The sequence below is a fragment of the Varroa destructor genome, unplaced genomic scaffold, assembly GCF_002443255.2.
Source record: "Varroa destructor unplaced genomic scaffold, Vdes_3.0 BEIS01000001.1, whole genome shotgun sequence".
Classification (NCBI taxonomy): Eukaryota; Metazoa; Arthropoda; class Arachnida; order Mesostigmata; family Varroidae; genus Varroa; species Varroa destructor.
In genome coordinates this window covers 45,122,115-45,141,480 of record NW_019211454.1, presented here as the reverse complement: position 1 = coordinate 45,141,480, position 19,366 = coordinate 45,122,115, and the positions used below count along the sequence as shown (strand labels likewise).

The window sequence follows — 19,366 nt, the reverse complement described above, 5'->3', positions numbered from 1 at the left end:
CAATACGTAAGGAAGATTCATCACTACGTGCATCGCGCTATCAGTTAGATACATGGGTTGCTAGGAGATCTCCTCTTTTTTACCAAAAAAAATACTCAGAGAGCGTCAAGACGAAGAATTTCATAACAATTCCATGACTAATGAAAACTACTGCTCAGCAATGTGACCCCGCCTAACACCGCTTGAGCTATTACCAGGACACAATCGGCTAAAAGTGTGAATCAGTCCATCTATTAGTTCCGTTGATTCGGGCAGTTGTAGGCAGAACACGACCAATGTGAAATCAGACAACGAATAAATGGATGACCTGACTGTTAATGCATTGGAACAGCTGATACCGTACCATTGGATGCACCCGCACCTCAGGGGCATCCATGCGTTCGCATGGAATATGATAAACTTAGGCCACACACAAGATTGTACCTACACGCGGTAGAACATAATATCATAGCACGTGATAGCTTTTTGGTATTATATATATATATATATATATATATATATATATATATAATGTTAGACCGTCAAAGTAAGACGCGGCATGGGAAGCGTCATTTCACAGTAGAGAGTTAATGATTTGAAAACATTCTGTAATTCTCGAAATATCTTTCGCCTATTTAAATTAAAACAAATTAAAATAAAACCTACTGTATTCCTTCAAAGTCTGGCAATTTTTGGCTTTGACCTCGGTCTAGCAGCAATACAAACGGCCACATTTTTGGCTCATTCGGTATTCCAAAGTGTATACGAAAGGGAATTTCGAGCATAGTATGTGATCAGCATGATGGCAGTGTGATTTTTTAGATCGACTCCTCCGCCTATATAAGGTTGATAATATTTACATAGGAGTGTTACTCCGCCGTACATTGCTATCGTAGCTGATATTGCTGGATATCGACGTTTATATTAAATAGATTGAACATTCAAAGTAATCATAAACAGACGTACGGGTAAGTATCAGACTTGGCTTCATCAGCTCAAATTCCCACCCAGAGTATATGATCGAGATCGAGAATTGTCGTTATTTGTGGAGCATACTTGTGGGATATTCAACGTTATTCCTAACACAATATAATTTTCCCGTTCGTTTCAACTACACTGTCGGGCGGTTATCTCATACTAGTTAAGATTCACGCTGACACGCTGCTACCGTGACTGCGCAACCGTTCAACTCGTTTCTAGATGCTTCATCCAGGCTCATACCTAGGAAGAACGTATCGACTTATGGGCGAGAGCAGCGTAAGTGTACGGACTCCTCCGGCTAAAACGCCTAGCGCAAGGACTTCAAGGATTCGGAAGCTGGGATACGAAGCGGCCTCGCGGTTTAGCTGATCGCGACTTCGGAGGCAATACAGCTGAGCGATGCATAGCGCAATTTATGGCGCCTAGGGCTTCGCCTATCGTAGTGTTTACCGAACACTGGAAACATCGCAATAGTGGGTGCTGCGAGCAACTGCGCAGGTAGCCAGGCGGTATATGGGCGGATCGTTCACTTGCATGTGAGCTACAGCAGTCTTCACATGTTGGAGCGCTTCAAACGCTGCTCGATACGCCAGCACGTAACGGCGACGCTTCTGGCTCCATAGCGATTCTAACGGAGAGTCTCTAGTACGACCCGACCTTTTATTCGATGACCTGGGAAGAAATGAAGGAAACCAGTAGAGTAATTCATATCCAACAGAATGAATAAGGGAGTACGTTTCGGGAGCTGCAGCGGCCCCATAAGATCTGACTCACCATGACAAAAAAACCGTATCGGAAGATCTATTGTCGTCTAGAGCGACCGACATTTCGCAGCTCGGCTTCGTTTTCTGACAGCTTTTGCAATTGCGAATATACTTCCCCCCACACCCTGCGCTCCCTCAAGTAGCGAGACATTAATTGACGGACGGTCGTTGTCAAGCCCGAACGACCTTAGTGACAGAAAGGGCGAATACCGCTGGTGCAGTTCGTCGCGGGAGGACTGATCGAGTAACTCATAGCTAGGTTCGTCCGCCGAAGACTTACCCCTCGTATAATCTTCCAGCGTTTAGCGTTGAACCTTCTCTATCAAAGTGCCGTACGGATTCCCCGCTATGAAGAGCTGTACGAAAGTGATAGGCCCTGCGGTTCTTTTTATATTAAGCAGAAAAACAGCGCAGACATAGTTGTGCTCCGGACTGTCCATCAAAACCCGTTTGATATTAATAAAGACTCGAGATTCGGAAGCTTCTCGGGATAGTTTTATTTGCGTACGATACGACCTGGAGATCGTTCCTACCCAATATACCTGTCACACGGTTTGGTCCTGAGGCCAGCATTTGACGGCTGTCAGTCGCGTGAATCCTTTTAGTCGTTTTGTTGAGCGGTTATCATCAACCGTCAAAATCGAGGACTTCAGCACCTCCTGAGCCCTCTGAGAAGCGGGAAGCCATATCGTCAGTTCTCTCAGCGGTCGTGATTGCATCGAGCTGCCACTAAAATCTGCACTAATGACGAGATTTGACCGAAGAGAATTATTTAAGTACTACTCACAACGGCCCAAAATCGAAAGTACATTTATTATTACAGTACACATGTTTTCATCCGTTTCGGTACGTACGTACGTACGTATATAGCTCTAGACCGTGCTAGGTCTTTTCAAGGTGCCGTTGATATAAGTCTCTACTTTAAAAAAAATTCCCCTTTTCTAAGCTCTCTCTTACATTGAGACCTGGCCTAAATTACCGGAGTGTCCTAATAAAATACCTAATGAGAATATACTGTTATAATATGGTTGTACTGTAGCATATTCATTGCCTTGACAGCATGAAGAACTTCGTTTTTGCCGTCAAGCCTTGCAATGAAGCGAAGGAAGGTCGAAGAGTCTTCATAGCTGCAGAGTCGTTAACCAAAGCTATCCAGAAGTCGTCTAGAATCTCTGATAGCGGCATTCATTAATATCTTGGAAGTAATCTTATCGCGGCGACTACCGTTTTGAAAAATAACCCGTGAAAAATGCTCCTTACTTTCGCAAAACGAAGCGTGCTATTTACAAATTTAGCAAGCCGCTAGCTGTTACGTGTCTTCAAAAAGCACACAGGCGAATACTCGCTTCGAATCTAGCTTGAGGCTAGTTTGAGAGCAACATTTCTCTATTCGTGTTCCATTAGGGATGTGCACATGTACGCACACATGGTCCCGAAGTATACGGCTTTCACGTATGCTTCGGGGCCACCTTAGTAAGCTCCTTCGCTACAACTGCTTTCAAAAATCACAATGAGGATATTCTTTATGAAACATCGATCTGACTATGGAAATTAGAATCGGACCTGTTAAAGGAGGAGAAGGAGACTACATGTTCGCCACCTGCATTTCTGTGCGAACTATAATCTACACTCAGACACATATGACACAAATGCATTGAAATGTTAACCGTATCTATGTCTAATGTTAATAAATAGAAGAGTTTAGGTAATATCTGCGCTTCATATATGTTTTCTTCTGGTGGCTTTAACGTACCGGTTATTTTCTCTACTGCATCATTGCTTATCTAACGAGAACAGACCTTTCTCGTCAGGAGGGCGCCGGACAAATACTACCGTTGTATCCTGTAGAAGTAACGTCAAGAAGCGTCAGGTTCTCGATAGTAGTTGTTTGTTTCGTTAAGCATTTTCTTACCACAAGTTACGCTAAGGAGGCCTATCATAGATTGAAAAGTGCCGAATGTTAGAACTGAGCACGCGAAGTTATGGACGATCTTGGGCTTTTGACACCACTTGGCATGAAAAGTATCGCACTTGGTAGGCGTATAAGTTTTATCGAGAAACGAAAGCTTTGTCTATTGCATCACCGTGATACAACATAACACCCTTTATTACTGCCCGACAACCAGCCCACAGCATATTTTAGATTTATTCAAATTTCGAGACCTTTCTTCCTTATCAACACATCTGTCCGAGATCTACTGTAAAAGAGAACAGCGTAATATAAATAGTCGACTCAAATGCAACGTCAGCTGGAAGGCCATGCATTGGGGACTTGCAGGCCTCGTTACTACCTTAGCGTTGGCATGATTAACTTGCATGCCCTAAACTCTCATTCTAGAGGTAACAGTTAAGTTTGTGGCTGGATTTCAATTGAGATTTGCATCCTTTTAATCAGCTCCCGCAGCGAAAATGGAAAGGTACCAAGGACCACTGAGAGAATTATGAAAAAATTCTTGAACGCCTCGAAGCGTCCGCAAAATTTGAATCACAAATGCTGCAAAAAAAAATCAAAAAAATTGCTGTCCGAATTTGGCAGTTCCCGCTGTCGAGGAACGACAGTATCGATAAATGATTATATAAACTATGATATATATTTATAACAATGGGCCAATCCTTTCATGTGTACTTTTTTGCTCAACTGGAGTTGTGGAGCTACTCAGGCGTTGTTCGAACATAGGGTATTCCACAATGAGAATTGTTGAAAAAGAAACAGAAAATACTTATGCTTAGTAGTGCCGTTAAGCATTACTTCGTGTCCCCTGCTTCCTTCCAGCACAGAACGAAGTGTGTCTACGCTAGGTTTGGAGTTCCGATCACACTGCATGCGTTTTCAATTTCAACAGACAAATGCCCTCAAAGGGCACGATGTGACTACGAAGAGAACGTGATATTATAAACTACTTGTACGTTCAGTCTGAGTGTTGATTAGTAATTTACATGTCTAGTCTGTAGTAAATTAAGTGATCATTCTACATGATTTTTTTATTTTACTTTCCCTCTGTTACTGAGTAGTACGAAATACGGTTGATGTTCAAACACACAACGCTCTACGCGCACGTAAAGGTATTTTGCGGACCAGTTAAGAATTATTCATTTTATATTCAGGCTTTTTCGGGCCCTAAATCTGTTTTATGCACAAGCTTTGATAGATTGAATGTATGCCCAGTTGACGACCTTCGTAGAAATTACCCCAAAGGTGGTACTGATAATAAAAAGACTTGAGCGTCCTGCAAAAAATTTCCCCACCATGTAACATGGCACTCCGTTTGTGATGTTCTCGGCCTTCGCGAATCGCTCACGTGATCTATCCTTCGATTTTTTTTCGAACTTTATCCTTCGACCGACGGGCATACTTCTGCCCCTGCAACGAGCAGCGACAACAGCTAATACCAATGCCGCCCGCGTTTCCGCCCATACACAGCATAAACGTAGCTCCTCTACATGGTAGCTTACTGATGACGTCCGAATGTTTGACGCGTCCCGAAGTAACCGGCGGATAGCAAACCTGGCGGCGGCTATTTGCTTATATTACAAGCTTTCGCCTGCCGCCAGCGCAGGTCAACGTGCAGAAACAGCCTGTATAGCCATAGTCGTCACCGTACGCTCATGTACAGCAGGAGAAGCGCTACAATGTATTCACACGAAACCACTCATAATCCGGACTCCTACATGAGTAGTCCAAAGAAGCATTACACAAGGATTTATCATGACGATTGCCGTAGCACAGAGGTGAACTAGAAGCGAATAAGCCGTAATGTTGCGTTCGAACTGAATCTTACTTAACGCCTGTCTTGTGTCGGCATTGCGGAAGTCCGCTCATCGGTTCCGATCTCGGATGGATGAGTTTGCGTAGTTTCCTTCCTGTTCATCTGTGACAAAGGGTCAACTGTAAGCGGTGTGCATGTTGGGAAAAAGTTTGAACAAAGTTTGGCTAGATTTTTCGACGATTCTGTTTAACAGAAGGGGGTGATGTGGCTCATTGTTTTCTTGTGTTGTTGACGTTAACAGCGTCGGGGGCAACGCTGGGGCAGCTCTAACGAAAAGGTTATTGTTTTTTTACGTTCTACTAGTTCGCGGTATTCGTCATCCCCCTCTTAGTCTTTACTAACCTTAGCTTTTACGCGTTTACGTTCTGTTGCCCTTTTGGCCGGTTCTGGCCCCTGGAAACTACACCAATTGGCACCAGTACGACGAGTACCACAACAGATACGTGGTTTTTGACCGCTCAGAGCGTTCTAAAGAAATGCCTACCGGAAGTTTCACAATACACGCAGTCCTTTCAGTTACGCAATAATCATAGCGCTCCAACACTTGTCCACTAGGTGTTTGGATTGGGCAAAAAAAAAACAAATGGTTTAGATAAGAGAGTAATGTTATCCTATTTTTCAAAAAAAGTAAAGTCAGTTCGTACAGATGAATCAGTCAATGGCACCTCATTCCCTGTTTCATACCGTAAAGCAGCTAATTCTCGATTTCGTATTTTGAGCGTCGGGAGGGATTCGCGACTGTATCCCAACAGTTCCTATTCTAGTTTATGCGCACGATTACAGAGGGCCGTGGAGTAGTCATCGGGCAAATATCTAGTACGACTCTTGTACTTGTACTGAATTAGATTAGATTAGAGCAATAGCCATGCGAGAATAATTATATGGAAAGCTGCTCCAAAGCAGTAATCTCGTTCTAATCATTGTAACAGACCCTAGGTGTGTCTGCCCATTTTGCTGTTTCGGAAAATTCACGCCGCCAGATCGTTGCATCGGTTGTCTATATGTTACGTTATTGAAATGTAATAGAAATGCTTTCCATTGGCAGAAACATCGCGGAAATTTCTGCATAAAGATATTATAAACATACGGATAACGGGCGAATTCCGTTATAAGAACATAGTCTCCATGTGCCCCTAGGATCTATTAACTTGAAGAAAAAACTTGTTTCAAAAGTATATTTTTCAAACAATATATTACTTGCGTACGTCGTACTTTTTCAATAGGTAAAAATATAAAACTTACCGGGCTTTTTTTCTCTCGGCTTGGCTGAGCGACAGGAAAATCTATTTTTTACCTTATTTATTTCCCTATTCTACGATGTACATACCCTACGCAAACCGAACTAATAAACGAGAGTAAGCTGCATATCAAGAATTACCTAGTTTAGGGACTTTACAATCTTTGACTCATTACAGCGAAGAAGAAATGGTGATGAAATCACATGATTACAGGAGTAATAGCGGCCCATCTGTGTGTAGCTCAAAGTTGCCAGCAACTCCTTGAAGAATAAGGAGGCTGGCAGAACGTGTGCTCAGGATTCGTACAACTGCATCCCGTTATTTCTCAAGGCCCGAACTTAGTTTTAGGTTAGGTACCGCAGAGAAGGGTAGAACTGATTGCAGATGTTGACTGAAACTAATTGGCTCGCATTGAAATTATAGCATACGGATTCTATTCGGTAGCCACTGAAATATTGTTCTGCATGACGATGCCGTACGATATATCTATACATTACATTACGAGCATGTTATCTAGCAAATGGTCGCCGTCGCATTTTGGCAGATGAAGATTTTCATTGAAGACAAACTTCTAAGTGGGTTTATCAATCACTGGACTATTTTCTGTCAAAGTAAAAAGATGTGAACTTGAACGAAAACTCAGACGCTGGATGAAGCTGCGTCTGAAGCCTGCCATAGCAAATTTTCATAAACATAACTTTGTTTCGACCATTCGGTTATATAAATCCAGCTAATTTCTCTCGACTCAACCAGGGTATCGTCATTCGTTACACAGTTGTGTAGAACGAATAACTATATGCAGTCAGTCCACATTACTGTTTATGCTGCCAGTTCGTTTCTAAATAGTTGCTCGCAAATGTAGGTTTTTAGTAAACAGACCACTTCCCTAATTGAAGTGCTATTGAATGGACTGACGCAGTACTAGCCAGTTTTCCCGCTGAACTTACGGACGTGTAGGTGAAGCTAAGCGAAAACTCATTTATGTGTTAGAGGTCAGCCATCAGAGGCCGGACGGCAGCACGGGACCTTTATGCTGTTTCATCGGAGGGCAAGCCTGATCAGCAGAATGTGGCAAAGCCGCCGGCCTGCTGGTAAAGGTTTGTTCAACCTTGCCTGGCTGAGATATACGCAAAGCTAAATTTCGATCCGACTTAACATCGATCGAAATCTTAGACTGACTATTTTCGTGTAGGTTTCATGCTGCAAAAAACGCCGATTCTAAGACTCCCGGTTATAGTGTTACTGTAATCTAGGTTTGTTGTCATGCTTTCGCAGTCTTTCTTCTTAAGGGCTAAATAAGAAATAGGTATAATAATTTTATGCTTACTATTCAGCATTGCCGTAACACCGAAAACCCAGGTACTAGATTTGAGCTCATTTTATTCACTTTTGCCTGTCAATACGATTTGTTCTCTTTACGACCGCGCGCACTTCATACTTTACCCGTTCTGCTGCATCGTCACATCTGGAGCAACGCGGTATATTCCTCAATGCGGTCGTTCGTAACAAGATCGCGCATTAATTGGGTTTAACTGACCTCTACGGGCAGCGCGTAAAACGCAATTCGGATTGTTACTCGCAGCATTTGACAACCACTTCCCGATACCGGCCGGTACTTACGGTTCTCTTTGGCGTTGAAGTTTAGCGTTGGTGTTACCAGAAAGACTGTCTACTGAAACCGAAGTGTGGGTCGTGGGCTTGTATCCGACTTAGCCATGGTCGAGCGGGTAATCTACCCATCTTATGGAGGATTGCTAACGTTGTAGCTACAATGCCAGATCCTATTATCGCTCCAATAAGGAAACCCTTATAGAAGGCCCCACCGCGTAATAGTCGCCCATTATGCAACACCTGTATCCCATTCGATATTTCTTCGTAATCAGTTGATAATCTTGGTTCTGTATTTCGACTGGTCTTCGTTACCCGATGCATGGTCGCTTGTCTGAAGAGATTCCCTCTTCGATGGGTCCAAATTCTAAAAATAGACTAAGATAGAAAAGTGACCAAAAGAGAGCAATGATCAATACGACTTCATTATTTTGGAAACATTGGTGTGTTGATGTTGAAAATTGTCTTATACTGCTTCGCTATTTTTAGAGGTGATATTACCCTAATCATCAATCACCTAAAAGAAAACTTTAAATCAGAACTCAACCAATAATAATTACTAGAAAAAAATATATGCAAAGTCTACGCTATATGGTACACGGAAAGTTCGGGTCAGTTAAGGACATGTAAACGCCGTATCTATACAATGTAGCTATAAATAGAAAACTTTCAATGCATTGTGTCACAACGATGTTGCAATACGGACAGAGGATCGAAGTTCGTGCGTGATCTGGCCATTAAGGCTACTTGAGAGTCCAAAACCTGGACAGCTAGGTAGACTGGTTTATCCAATCGAAATACTTGTATTTAAAGTCTCCAAGATGACCACTGAGCAAGGCCAGCCGATAATAATAATAATAATAATAATAACGGAATGATGCTACACGATGCGTTAAAAAAACTACAAATATACAAATAAAATCCCAGCAGGATTGGCGCATTAAGCCAAAGTTTTTTTTTTTAATTGTTTTTTGCACGCATTTCGTTAAATAGGGGTTAAGTCGTAGATTTTACTGGTCCCTGAGGTGTTTTTTTCGCCTGCGTGCTGTTTGTTGCATTAAATGATGTTTTTCGGTATGCACATCGTGCGGTTTGGCGAAGATCGACTATTACCGCCAGAGTTTACTTTGCATATTAGCACAGAGGTTTTTATTTCTTTTTCTCTCCTCTCTTCTCACCTTTTCTATAGCCTGGGGCAGGTGGTCTTCACGAGTAAACCTGAAAAACGCCATTGCAAATGCAACACCTTCGTCATCTTACTGAAGTAAGCATGCGTGGTTATAGAAAATATAGAGGACAAAGAGATTGAGAGGTTCCTACTTGATTTCGCCAACTGTAGTTAGGCCTATATAAATCATGTGAGAATATCGTGTCGAACTGCGCGCGTTGCGGTAAATAGATCAAGCAACAATCTCTACGGAAGCCAGATGAAACCTTATATACGTTCGCTCTTCTAGGTGCGATATGTTTTGCATATTTAGCTCGGTCTTGCATGAGACAGCCCTTACTGGTGTTATTAGTTAGAATTTAGACAAAGCTTGTACCAAAGTTGCGTATTACGCTTGTCTATAGTAGCTTGAAATAGGTATATCAACAGATCACAAATCTATCGAAGTCGACACGGTCGCTTACAAACAAAGAAAATAGCAAACCTATTCGGATGTTGGCCTGCCACAGTGCCACTATACCTTGCTTCAACGATGAGAATTTCTCCGCTTTCCTCTGGCGAAGTCAGCTCGCGATCGTGCGTCCGATCTCAGTCGCCTTATTCAGAACCTTGGGCAGCTTCTTTACAACCTATAGTTCTTCGTCCTAAGCCTTGAAATTAGCTAGGTACGCGGACAATCGCAATCGTTTGTAGATGTTTGATTATAAAACTGTATTTGCGAAAAGTCATAAGCAAAAACGAGGATAGATCATTTCAGAGTCCTCGATCAGTAAATATGGAGGAACGTATAAGCATGTAGTTATGCACACACGCTTCGTAAAAGCCTACGTATGGATAGGTAGCGCTGTACGATAGGCCTAAGAACAGCGATATTTCTGCATATATGACAAACATAAAGTGCGCAGATAGCGGCGGATCTGGAGAGAGAACCCCAGCTTGCCCTGAACGAAGGTTTGTCACGGCAAAATGTAGCTGAAGATCTGTGAGTAGGAAATATGAACAAATTAAGTAGCGAGAACACTGTCAAAGTGTGCATAATACATCTTAATGCATTCTATACCTTGCTATTCACCATACGATTTTACCAGGCCAGATTCTATGTCAGGAGTCAGGATTTATCCAGATATTTTAATGTAAGACTCTTACCAATTTTAAGCAAAGTTCTCATAAGTGCATGTACGCACAAAGTTACCGATATACCTAGAGTTTACACGGCTGTAAAACGCGTTGTTGGTACTGATTAAATCTCATAACTGCTATATTATTGTTGCGGTGAAACTTGCGCCTAAACCGATTTAAATGTGTAGGGAGCCGTACAATCGCAGTATTTAAGCCGATGTGCTCTGACGCGTATCACTGCGCAGAGTGACGCTCGGTCTATTAAGCGTAACGTATGCGGTCGCACAGTTTTTCATTGGCAATTAGGAGTTCAGAGGTTTGAAAGCGGGTCTACCGAAAATACCCATTCGTATTTTTCCGGACTTGTTATCATTTGCGCTAACCCAGTATCTATAGGATTCACCTGCCATGGACTCGAAAACTAACACGTATGCGGCCTAGGAAACACAGCAGATTACAAGCGCGTAAAATATATTCGACGCTAGATTTATTAAGCATTGATTTAGCGTGACGTAATCATCCGCTACTAGGACGAAAATGTATAAACCTGATACTTGGTCACCATGCATTTATTTGTCCATATAGATAAGGTACTATTTACAAAAAAGCCAATTACAAAAAAGTACCATTTGCCGAGCTAAGGAGTGCCCATGAAAAAATTTAGACCTTCATTAGCGTCGTTTTAGCTAATCACAAATAACAAATAAACTGGCACTGTATTACTACCTATCGCTCACAAAGTTCCCGACCTGTTACGGTCGAAGTATTCCTATTATCGACTTTGGAACCTCGATGTCATTTCCTGATTCGACAAACGTTCAACGGCACTCGTATCTCTTGTCGCGCAACTAACCGGCTCCTACAATGAAAAGTATAGACATCGTTTCAGAGATTCATATCTTCGCTACGGTACAAAAGACGAGTGAGATGACACGGATCCGTCACTTATTTGATTGTTACCTGGGCACGCGGTAAACACGTATGCACCCGCGCAGAAAATACCAGTTGCTAAGCTGTGAGCCCCTTCTACATCTATCACCAACTTCCAACGTCTATCACATTCTATGGGAGTTCCTTTGTACATATAACAGCAAACAAATTGTTTGAGTTTTACCTTTGGTACTTCCGTTAGTAATTACTAAAGGCGAATAGGACTAGGAGCAGCCTCGTTATAATGTATGTTTTACTCTTAGATGCTTTGATTTTATAGTAATAGATTGTCGATGTATTATGGTTTACATACGACCGGCATTACCAGGACATAATGTCTGTTTTAAGATGGCCGAATGTGAGGCTTAGCGCTGCCGGCTGAACTTACTCCGGTCGACTACCGCTTATAATTCTAAGTTCCTTTCTCAGCGTTCCCTACGAATCAGCCCTCATCTTTTTTACCAGTACCGTAGGGTGGTAAGAGTAAGTGACTGCCACTGGGTCATCAGGCCAGGGCCACTCTGATCAGGTTCTCCACCTGCCCAGGTGAGCTAGTTTTCCGCACGGAAGTGGGACTCCTCCATGGGTCCTCTAAATTCGTCAAAGCTTCGTTCGTTACGTTACCTAATTGCAGCTGTTCGTAGAGATCTCTTTTGTCAGAGTCTCAGCCTGTACAGTATCGTGGTCGTATGATGAAGGATGTGATGCCTCTCATACTGTTTCCTAGGGATATCATTCCGCTTGCCATGTGCCTCTCTCTATTGTAGCTAAGCGCCGTATGCAGGTCGGCAGCGTGTGGTGTTGTATCTCGCAGGCCACCGCTGCAGAGAACACAGATGTTCGATGAGCTCTTACTAATTTGTGAGGGTAACCTTGAAAGGCCCAGTTATCTTTGAGGATCTGAATTAGGTAGGACGTAAGCTCTACACCGGAACGTGCAATTTTTTTATATTAGGGATGGTGTCTTTCGCTGGTGTTTACTGAACAAAATTAGGTATTGCTTCTTATTCTTATTATCACATCTCAAAATCTAGTTTCGGCATCATCCGTCAGATCCTGCCGGAACGTGCGATTTCCTTTAGCTTTCGGAATCTAGAGAATGAAGCCTGTCAGTATTAGAACCGCATTTGTGTTTACCGTGCGGTACGTCGGGTTAACGCTAAGCGTAAGGTTTTGCTGCGCATTTCGAAATAGTCTTTTGATGTGACCCCCATTGGTTCGGGTAATATTCAAACAAGTGGTCTTTTAGAAAATTTTCACAGAGACCCTAGTCGCCTTTGGGACGGCTTACATGATGTCATTGAAATCTAATCCGTCGCAATGGACGACTACCTACGGCTATTTTGTATATGGTTGTATATCTGAGGTTACACGGTAGATCGTATCTAATACATATTTCGAGCTTCTCGTTTCACATCTTTTCTGTTTTGAGTTATGTGCATTGTATTCATATACATTGAGCTATGTAATACCACCCTATATAGAAAGTACCAACTTCTAAGTATGGTGACGTTGTTTTTTTTCTATATATATCCTTCTGTATATAGTTGACACGGAGAGATGCCACCCGACGCAGCCGTTCCGCTGTCCAGGCAAGGGCACAGTTTGTATCAGTATTCAGTATCTCTGCGATGGGGCTCCGGACTGCCCTGACGGCTATGACGAACATGCCGCCCTATGCACCGCAGGTGAGTGATCGACAGCAGGGAAACTTCCTCAAGAAATGAAGTACTATTGAGCAAACTAAATGCGCTTCAAAGAAACATACTAGCAGCGATTACGAACACATTTCTCCAAGGAAAGGCTTATCTATGCGCTATGTCTATGATAAACTCTACAGAAATGTGTGACAAAATGATGAGTTTCAGTCAGAAAAGAACTTTTAAACTACTTGATTCACACAAGTGTTTCTCACTTATATGTGACCTTATTTAAAGTTTCGGACTTTCAGATAGACATCCGAGGTGAGGCATAGAATTCAATAAATTGTTCGTAATGTTAAATATAATTGCATAATACGCTAAGACTTTTGTGCTAACTAGCCATTCGGAGAGCAGGATTTCTCAAAATACCACGCCATTTCTTTCCTTATTTCTCTCCTACAACTTTTACAACACAATTACTTGCTATTACTTGTATGTGTCTATGTATATATATATATACATATATATATATATATAGATATAGTAAAATTGGAGTTGTTTGATTAAATTGATTTCCAAAGCTTTTGATACTTTGCATTGACATGAGCTTTTAATCCATAATAAAAAGTGAGAAGCACATTTCGGAATAAGGAAGCAGAGCTTTTTTTTCGTGCAACCGTTCTCTTCCGAAGTGCAGTTGTAAAAAAATCTGGATCAGTAAGAGTGCATAACTTCTCCTCTAAGATAACGTCTTTCTGCGTGCAATTCTGATGTACGTACGTGTAGATTTAGCCCCAGATGACGAAACAGTGTGCATGCTTGGTCACATAGCGTACCTATGTAGGAGAGATAAAACTTTAAGTACATGTTTTGATACATAAATGATACACCTTATGGTTTTTATAAGTGAACTGAAGATAAATCTGTGACTGGCACCGTTTGTGGTTGCAAACTTCCTATAGCTTCGTGCTTCTCTCAATTTCACGTATAGGTCTTAAAGCCATAACTCTTGGATTTGATTAGACGGAGCCAAAATTTCATGGTAACGACCTAAGAAATCGGTAGTGTTTTTACTAGTTATACCCGCAACCACGCTGAAAGAGCAATATCCTTCGACAAGCAGGGCCAACGCTGTCAAAAACACAATGCTATGTTTTACACTAGCCAAATGTTTTTACCTACGACATATAATACCATGTGGGATCCTACAGACTTTAGAATGTATCATGAGTAACATAGACGAAGAAATTTCAAAAGGTATAACTAATAGTGCCTAAACAGCCTTAAGGTGATCCATGTGATAGCTAAGTGGGTAACCTATTTGCCTACCAAACTTAGAAACACGTTATAAACTAGGTGTGAGCTGGGGCATAGACACATTTCATATCGTGTTAAGAGCCGGCCATCTGATCAAATGCCTAACAGCAATATCGAACGTAAAACTCGAAATGTAGGGAAAGCCTAAAAGTTCAGACTCAGCTGTTGCAGCAGTAATCGTAGTCTATACCATCAGAGAACATCGCGGCTTTCCTCAAGGTGCTTATATTTGACATAAATCTATTAATTTACAATAGTGAGTTTTGTCCCCGTCGAACGTTTTTTTTGTTGTTAGAAAGAGGCTTCCACGCCTACAATACGACCATCTACATAAAGCTTATAAAATATTGATTTGTGTTAATGTTCTGTAATCCAATAGATTACAGTTGGTTTGGATAGATACTTCCAACCATTGGCCTTCCTGAGTAATACGGGATTGCGTCCAAAAGGAACCTCGCATAAATAAAGCAAGACCTAGGTCCAGCAAGTCGGAGTCAGGAATAATCTTTCTTGGAGAACCTCTGTCTTATAACTGTTCCCCAGTCCATACAAATACTATGTGGCTGTCATCATCGTGCAGAGCGGCAAGGCGCTGCTTCCGGCCGGCATTATGTTACAAAGGCTGTTTGTAGATTACATCCATCTGTCCTACGTAAACTGAGGCAACATTCGCCGACCCGTGCCCTAAGCAGAGATGCTTGCTTCACCCTGGTTGGACATAGTTTACCCAATGACTAAACCCTTAGGAAACATTATCTCGGAGCACAGCTACGACGGAGATGGGGCAACTAGAAACACCTCTGCATTAGCGGACTAAATTAGTTGTTGCGACAGCGACATAACAACAACATGGAGCTACTTCCGCACGAAACTCCGTTTTCGTATACCATCTGTATTGTCAGTGTAGGTAAATAAACAGCCTCTTTAATATATTATGTTACTTAAGCGCTTGCTGCATGTATTGTAGCTAGTATTGCAGAACTTCAACATGTCAAAGGATTTCATCGGCCAGCGTACGGCTCGCCTGCAATCCAGATACACAAAAATATTACAGCAAAATATTTCCCAGCGCGTTTTTCTTCAGCTGTGCTGGTATAGCTTATATTTTCAAGTGTCCTCCAATAGAAATTTATGCATTGATTTACAATGACATGTGGTAAAATATGTAGGGATTCAACAAGAAATAAATTCAACGTCCTGACACTCACCGTACCTTGTGCTTGGCAACTGGCCTTTATACTATACGGTTGAAGCTGCACTTGAAAATAAGGTCCTTTTTTTTCGTGTAAACTGTAAGTGGCCATCCCTTCGTAATCCTTAGGCCCACGCTGTTCTCACTACTCAGACAGGCGCTGTTGAAACAACAGATTTTTTCTGGGCAATGCAAACGTATTATTACAACTATACTGGTTGAGTTATTTCCTGCTTGTCCCCTTATTGATCCTGCCATTACTGCCGCGGCCGATGGACAGAAGATTGTGTTCATGTTAAACAGGACTTGCTCAACTAAAGACGAAAAGCGAAACACTATCTATTCATTGTTTTATTTTTTTTTCTAAGTTTTTATCGTACTTTTGTTTATTAGGCCTTCGTGTAACTAACTCACTCTGTCCAATGTATGATTTGCGCCCATTGTATATAGAGAAATGACAGATTCTAACATTGTTTGGGCCTTTATAGATGCCATTGTAATTGTGGTTAACACCCGCACGTATCTATATCTATGCCCTAGTCAAAAAATGCTCGAGCTAAAATATTGTACTGATTCGATGTAATTCCTTGGGCCACGCTCAAGGTGAATATATCTACCGTAGTAAACACATATCAATAAGGCCATAACGGTTCGTGCTACAGCGAGGACGCCTATTTTCCTGAATTAGTTCATCTCAGTCTTCTTTCATCCGAGAGCAAACCTTCAAGGGTGCGGTCATGTGCAACGCGGCCTAGGTAAAAGCTTTGGGAACGAAGTCATCATCACCATTTAATCCAAGAGAAAGGCAGTGTCCCTCTCGGTACTCACGTTTGTTGAGATATAGAAATGAGATTTTTATATCGTTGGTTCCAGATTAATTTCTAAGATTCAAGAGTACTTGTCAGGAAGTGCACAATGGTGAAATCTATGAATGGAGACATACACCTTTCAAACAGCTGAACTAACCACTCTCATACGTTGTAAGTGAAATTGACGGGATATTAGCTAGAGCATTACATTTGAACTTATAAATAGTTACTTTTTTTTTCTAAAGCTTTACTTTACATACTTATATGGTCGTGTTTTATTGTGGCGTCTTTTGTGTCGTCGATCTGTGTTTACAGCGAAGCGACCGCCAGTTGAAGAAACAGCTTCGTTTATGCAAAGTCTGCTGGCTAGACATGGACCCAATTATCTTGAGAAGCTGTTCGGCCCCAAGGCACGCGGTGCCCTTGCTCCACTTGGCGGCGTTCAACGAGTGGCTGTCGCCCTTTCCGGTTTGTTGAACTTCTACAGAAGTAAAACAGTTAGCGCCCGACAGGGCATTCAGCTAGGGCTAATGAGATAAGTTAGCACTTATAAAAGAACTCTGGTAATACCTGTAAACACGTAAACGTTGAGTTGCGCCATTGTTGGGGATGTGATAAACAAATTTTCGTTACATCGTCTATCTATTGATAGTAATCTATATAAGAACTGAGAGTAAATAACAAGTAATTATCATTTTGAGCATATCAATACGTACTGAGTATGTCTCCAATAACGTTTTAACTATTTTCATGAAGTAGCCTAACAAATATGAGCTCAAAAGCAGAACTTGTCAAAAATAACGGAGTTTCTCAGGCTATAGAAACATACGTTTTTTTTTTGTTTCGCTACGGGGCATCTCACACATTCTTGGGCTAAACGTTATTTAGATAGCTTCGATAAGCTATTTCATACCTTTGAAGCTAGTCGTTGTTGATACATACCTTTCAGTAAAACTCATCACGTTTGTTTCAACTACAGATGCTACTATTCTTGCACTAGCTGACATATAAATGAATAGCTTATTGAACAGCAGCCGCAGAAGTGTAAGACTTTAGCCCATGTCTAACCTGTAACCTATACAAAATGTCACCTGCCGTCTTATATCAGTATGCCCATACCGATTCTTACAGGTTTACCTAGAATAAGCCCTTTTAGTTCATAATGAATGAGATTACCCTCAAGCAACCGATATGTCGCGATGAACTTACTATCGGGATCTGTTTTTAATGCGCCCCAGGTGTATCAAAATGGATCTTTGTAATGGAAATGACGACGAGTCGAGCTTGATCGACCAAGTGTGAACTTATATCAATTTTTGCTATTTCAGAGAGCGAGACTCTGGATGACTTTGGAAAGGCTTTGCATTTGATGCGCGGGGATCTAGAGCATCTTCGTAATGTGTTTATGGCCGTCGAGACGGGAGACACTTCCCTGCTCAGGTAAGTAACCTTACTTAGCTTTCGATAACTAGTTTCTAAAGTTACTTCTAGAATAAATTTACTAGACATGAAACGTTCAAATATCCGTCTTGCCGGGGTGCATTTTCCCATTTTTTAGAAATACATTGAATACAAAGGGCAATTAATCATCTGTGTGTTTAGAGATTAAGATAATTTTAGGAGCTTCAGTAAGCTGCCATTATCTGCACTACATGTGAAAAACCTTTTTCTCTGCAGGAGGCAGGGTCTTCTTTGAAACACTTGGGGGTTATCCAGTCTTCTCGTTAGGTGAAGGTATACAATCTCATCCTGATTACTAACGTCGTAAACTTTGACACAGTAGAACGGCGCTAAACGAGTTAAGGCTCACAGAATTGCGAGTCCGCTAGGCTCGCAGGACTGGAACCCACAATAAGTGCTATTGAGTGAACCTCTACAGGCACTCTGGTCTTGTCGTATCGTACGTAGATTAGTGGTACTTATTGCAGCTAGCAGATGTAAACTATTAACCTTGAGAGCTGCCTATGCAAAATAGGGCATGTTTAACGCGTCCAATGTTTGCTTACTCATCGGGTTGCTACTGTGATTAGATCATAGTCAACTAGATAAAGCACGGTCTGTCACGTGCTCATTACGTAGGATAATGTATGATAACATGCTACTATTACAAATACAGGAGGTTTATCCATAATCGAAGTTTGTATTAACTCTTCCAGGGCTCTGGGCTTCCGTGATTCGGAGCTGATGGATATGAAGTCTTTCCTCGACCGGCTAGCGTCCACCGGATTCATGGAGTAAAAGCACTCCATGAATATGTATTTCCAAGTATGCAGGAGATTGGAGCATGGGCAGCAGCAACATTAACAATCGTATAAACAACAAAAACTTAAGAACAAGAAAACTCGTTGTTTAACCTTTGCTAACTATTTAGCAGAGCAAATTGCTACCTCTAAATAAAAACAATTCAAAAATACTATAAGAATCAACCGATAATTGATAAGATAATACGGCGAAATTCGTAGTTTTCAATTAAACCATATTGAAGATGGTACTATAAGAAATCAGCTCAAAGCTCTAGTATATAGAACAATGTGTAGAGCGGTACCCATGAGAGAGCAGCCGTACACCGGTGATGGAATGAAGACGCGGATTATATAGGTCTATATACGTATATATGATATACATATACATAAAACAGAAGAATTTATATATATGTATAATCTCCTTGGCCACTGAAGAAAAGCCGATTACGCGCTGGCGGTTGAGAAATTGTCGGTCGCCTCGTATACAGCATCCATTTCCTGCCTTTGGTCCATATAGTTTCTATATGATTTTTGTCGCGCCCGTTGTTGCAACGAAGACGACGCTGACAATGACAGCATTATGTGACTTCCCTGTAAGGCACGCCACG

General features: G+C 41.7%; 1 protein-coding gene across 1 annotated transcript in view; it reads left to right on the top strand.

Annotated features, from left to right (window-relative positions):
- LOC111253204 (IDLSRF-like peptide) overlaps positions 1-19,366 on the top strand; it is a 58,437-nt gene that overhangs the window by 33,674 nt on the left and 5,397 nt on the right. The window contains exons 3-6 of the mRNA XM_022812311.2: positions 13,102-13,242; positions 16,831-16,983; positions 17,844-17,955; positions 18,672-18,780. Coding sequence (XP_022668046.1) covers positions 13,102-13,242; positions 16,831-16,983; positions 17,844-17,955; positions 18,672-18,753 — 488 coding nt within the window. The 3' untranslated portion in view covers positions 18,754-18,780. The remainder of the gene's footprint in view (positions 1-13,101; positions 13,243-16,830; positions 16,984-17,843; positions 17,956-18,671; positions 18,781-19,366) is intronic.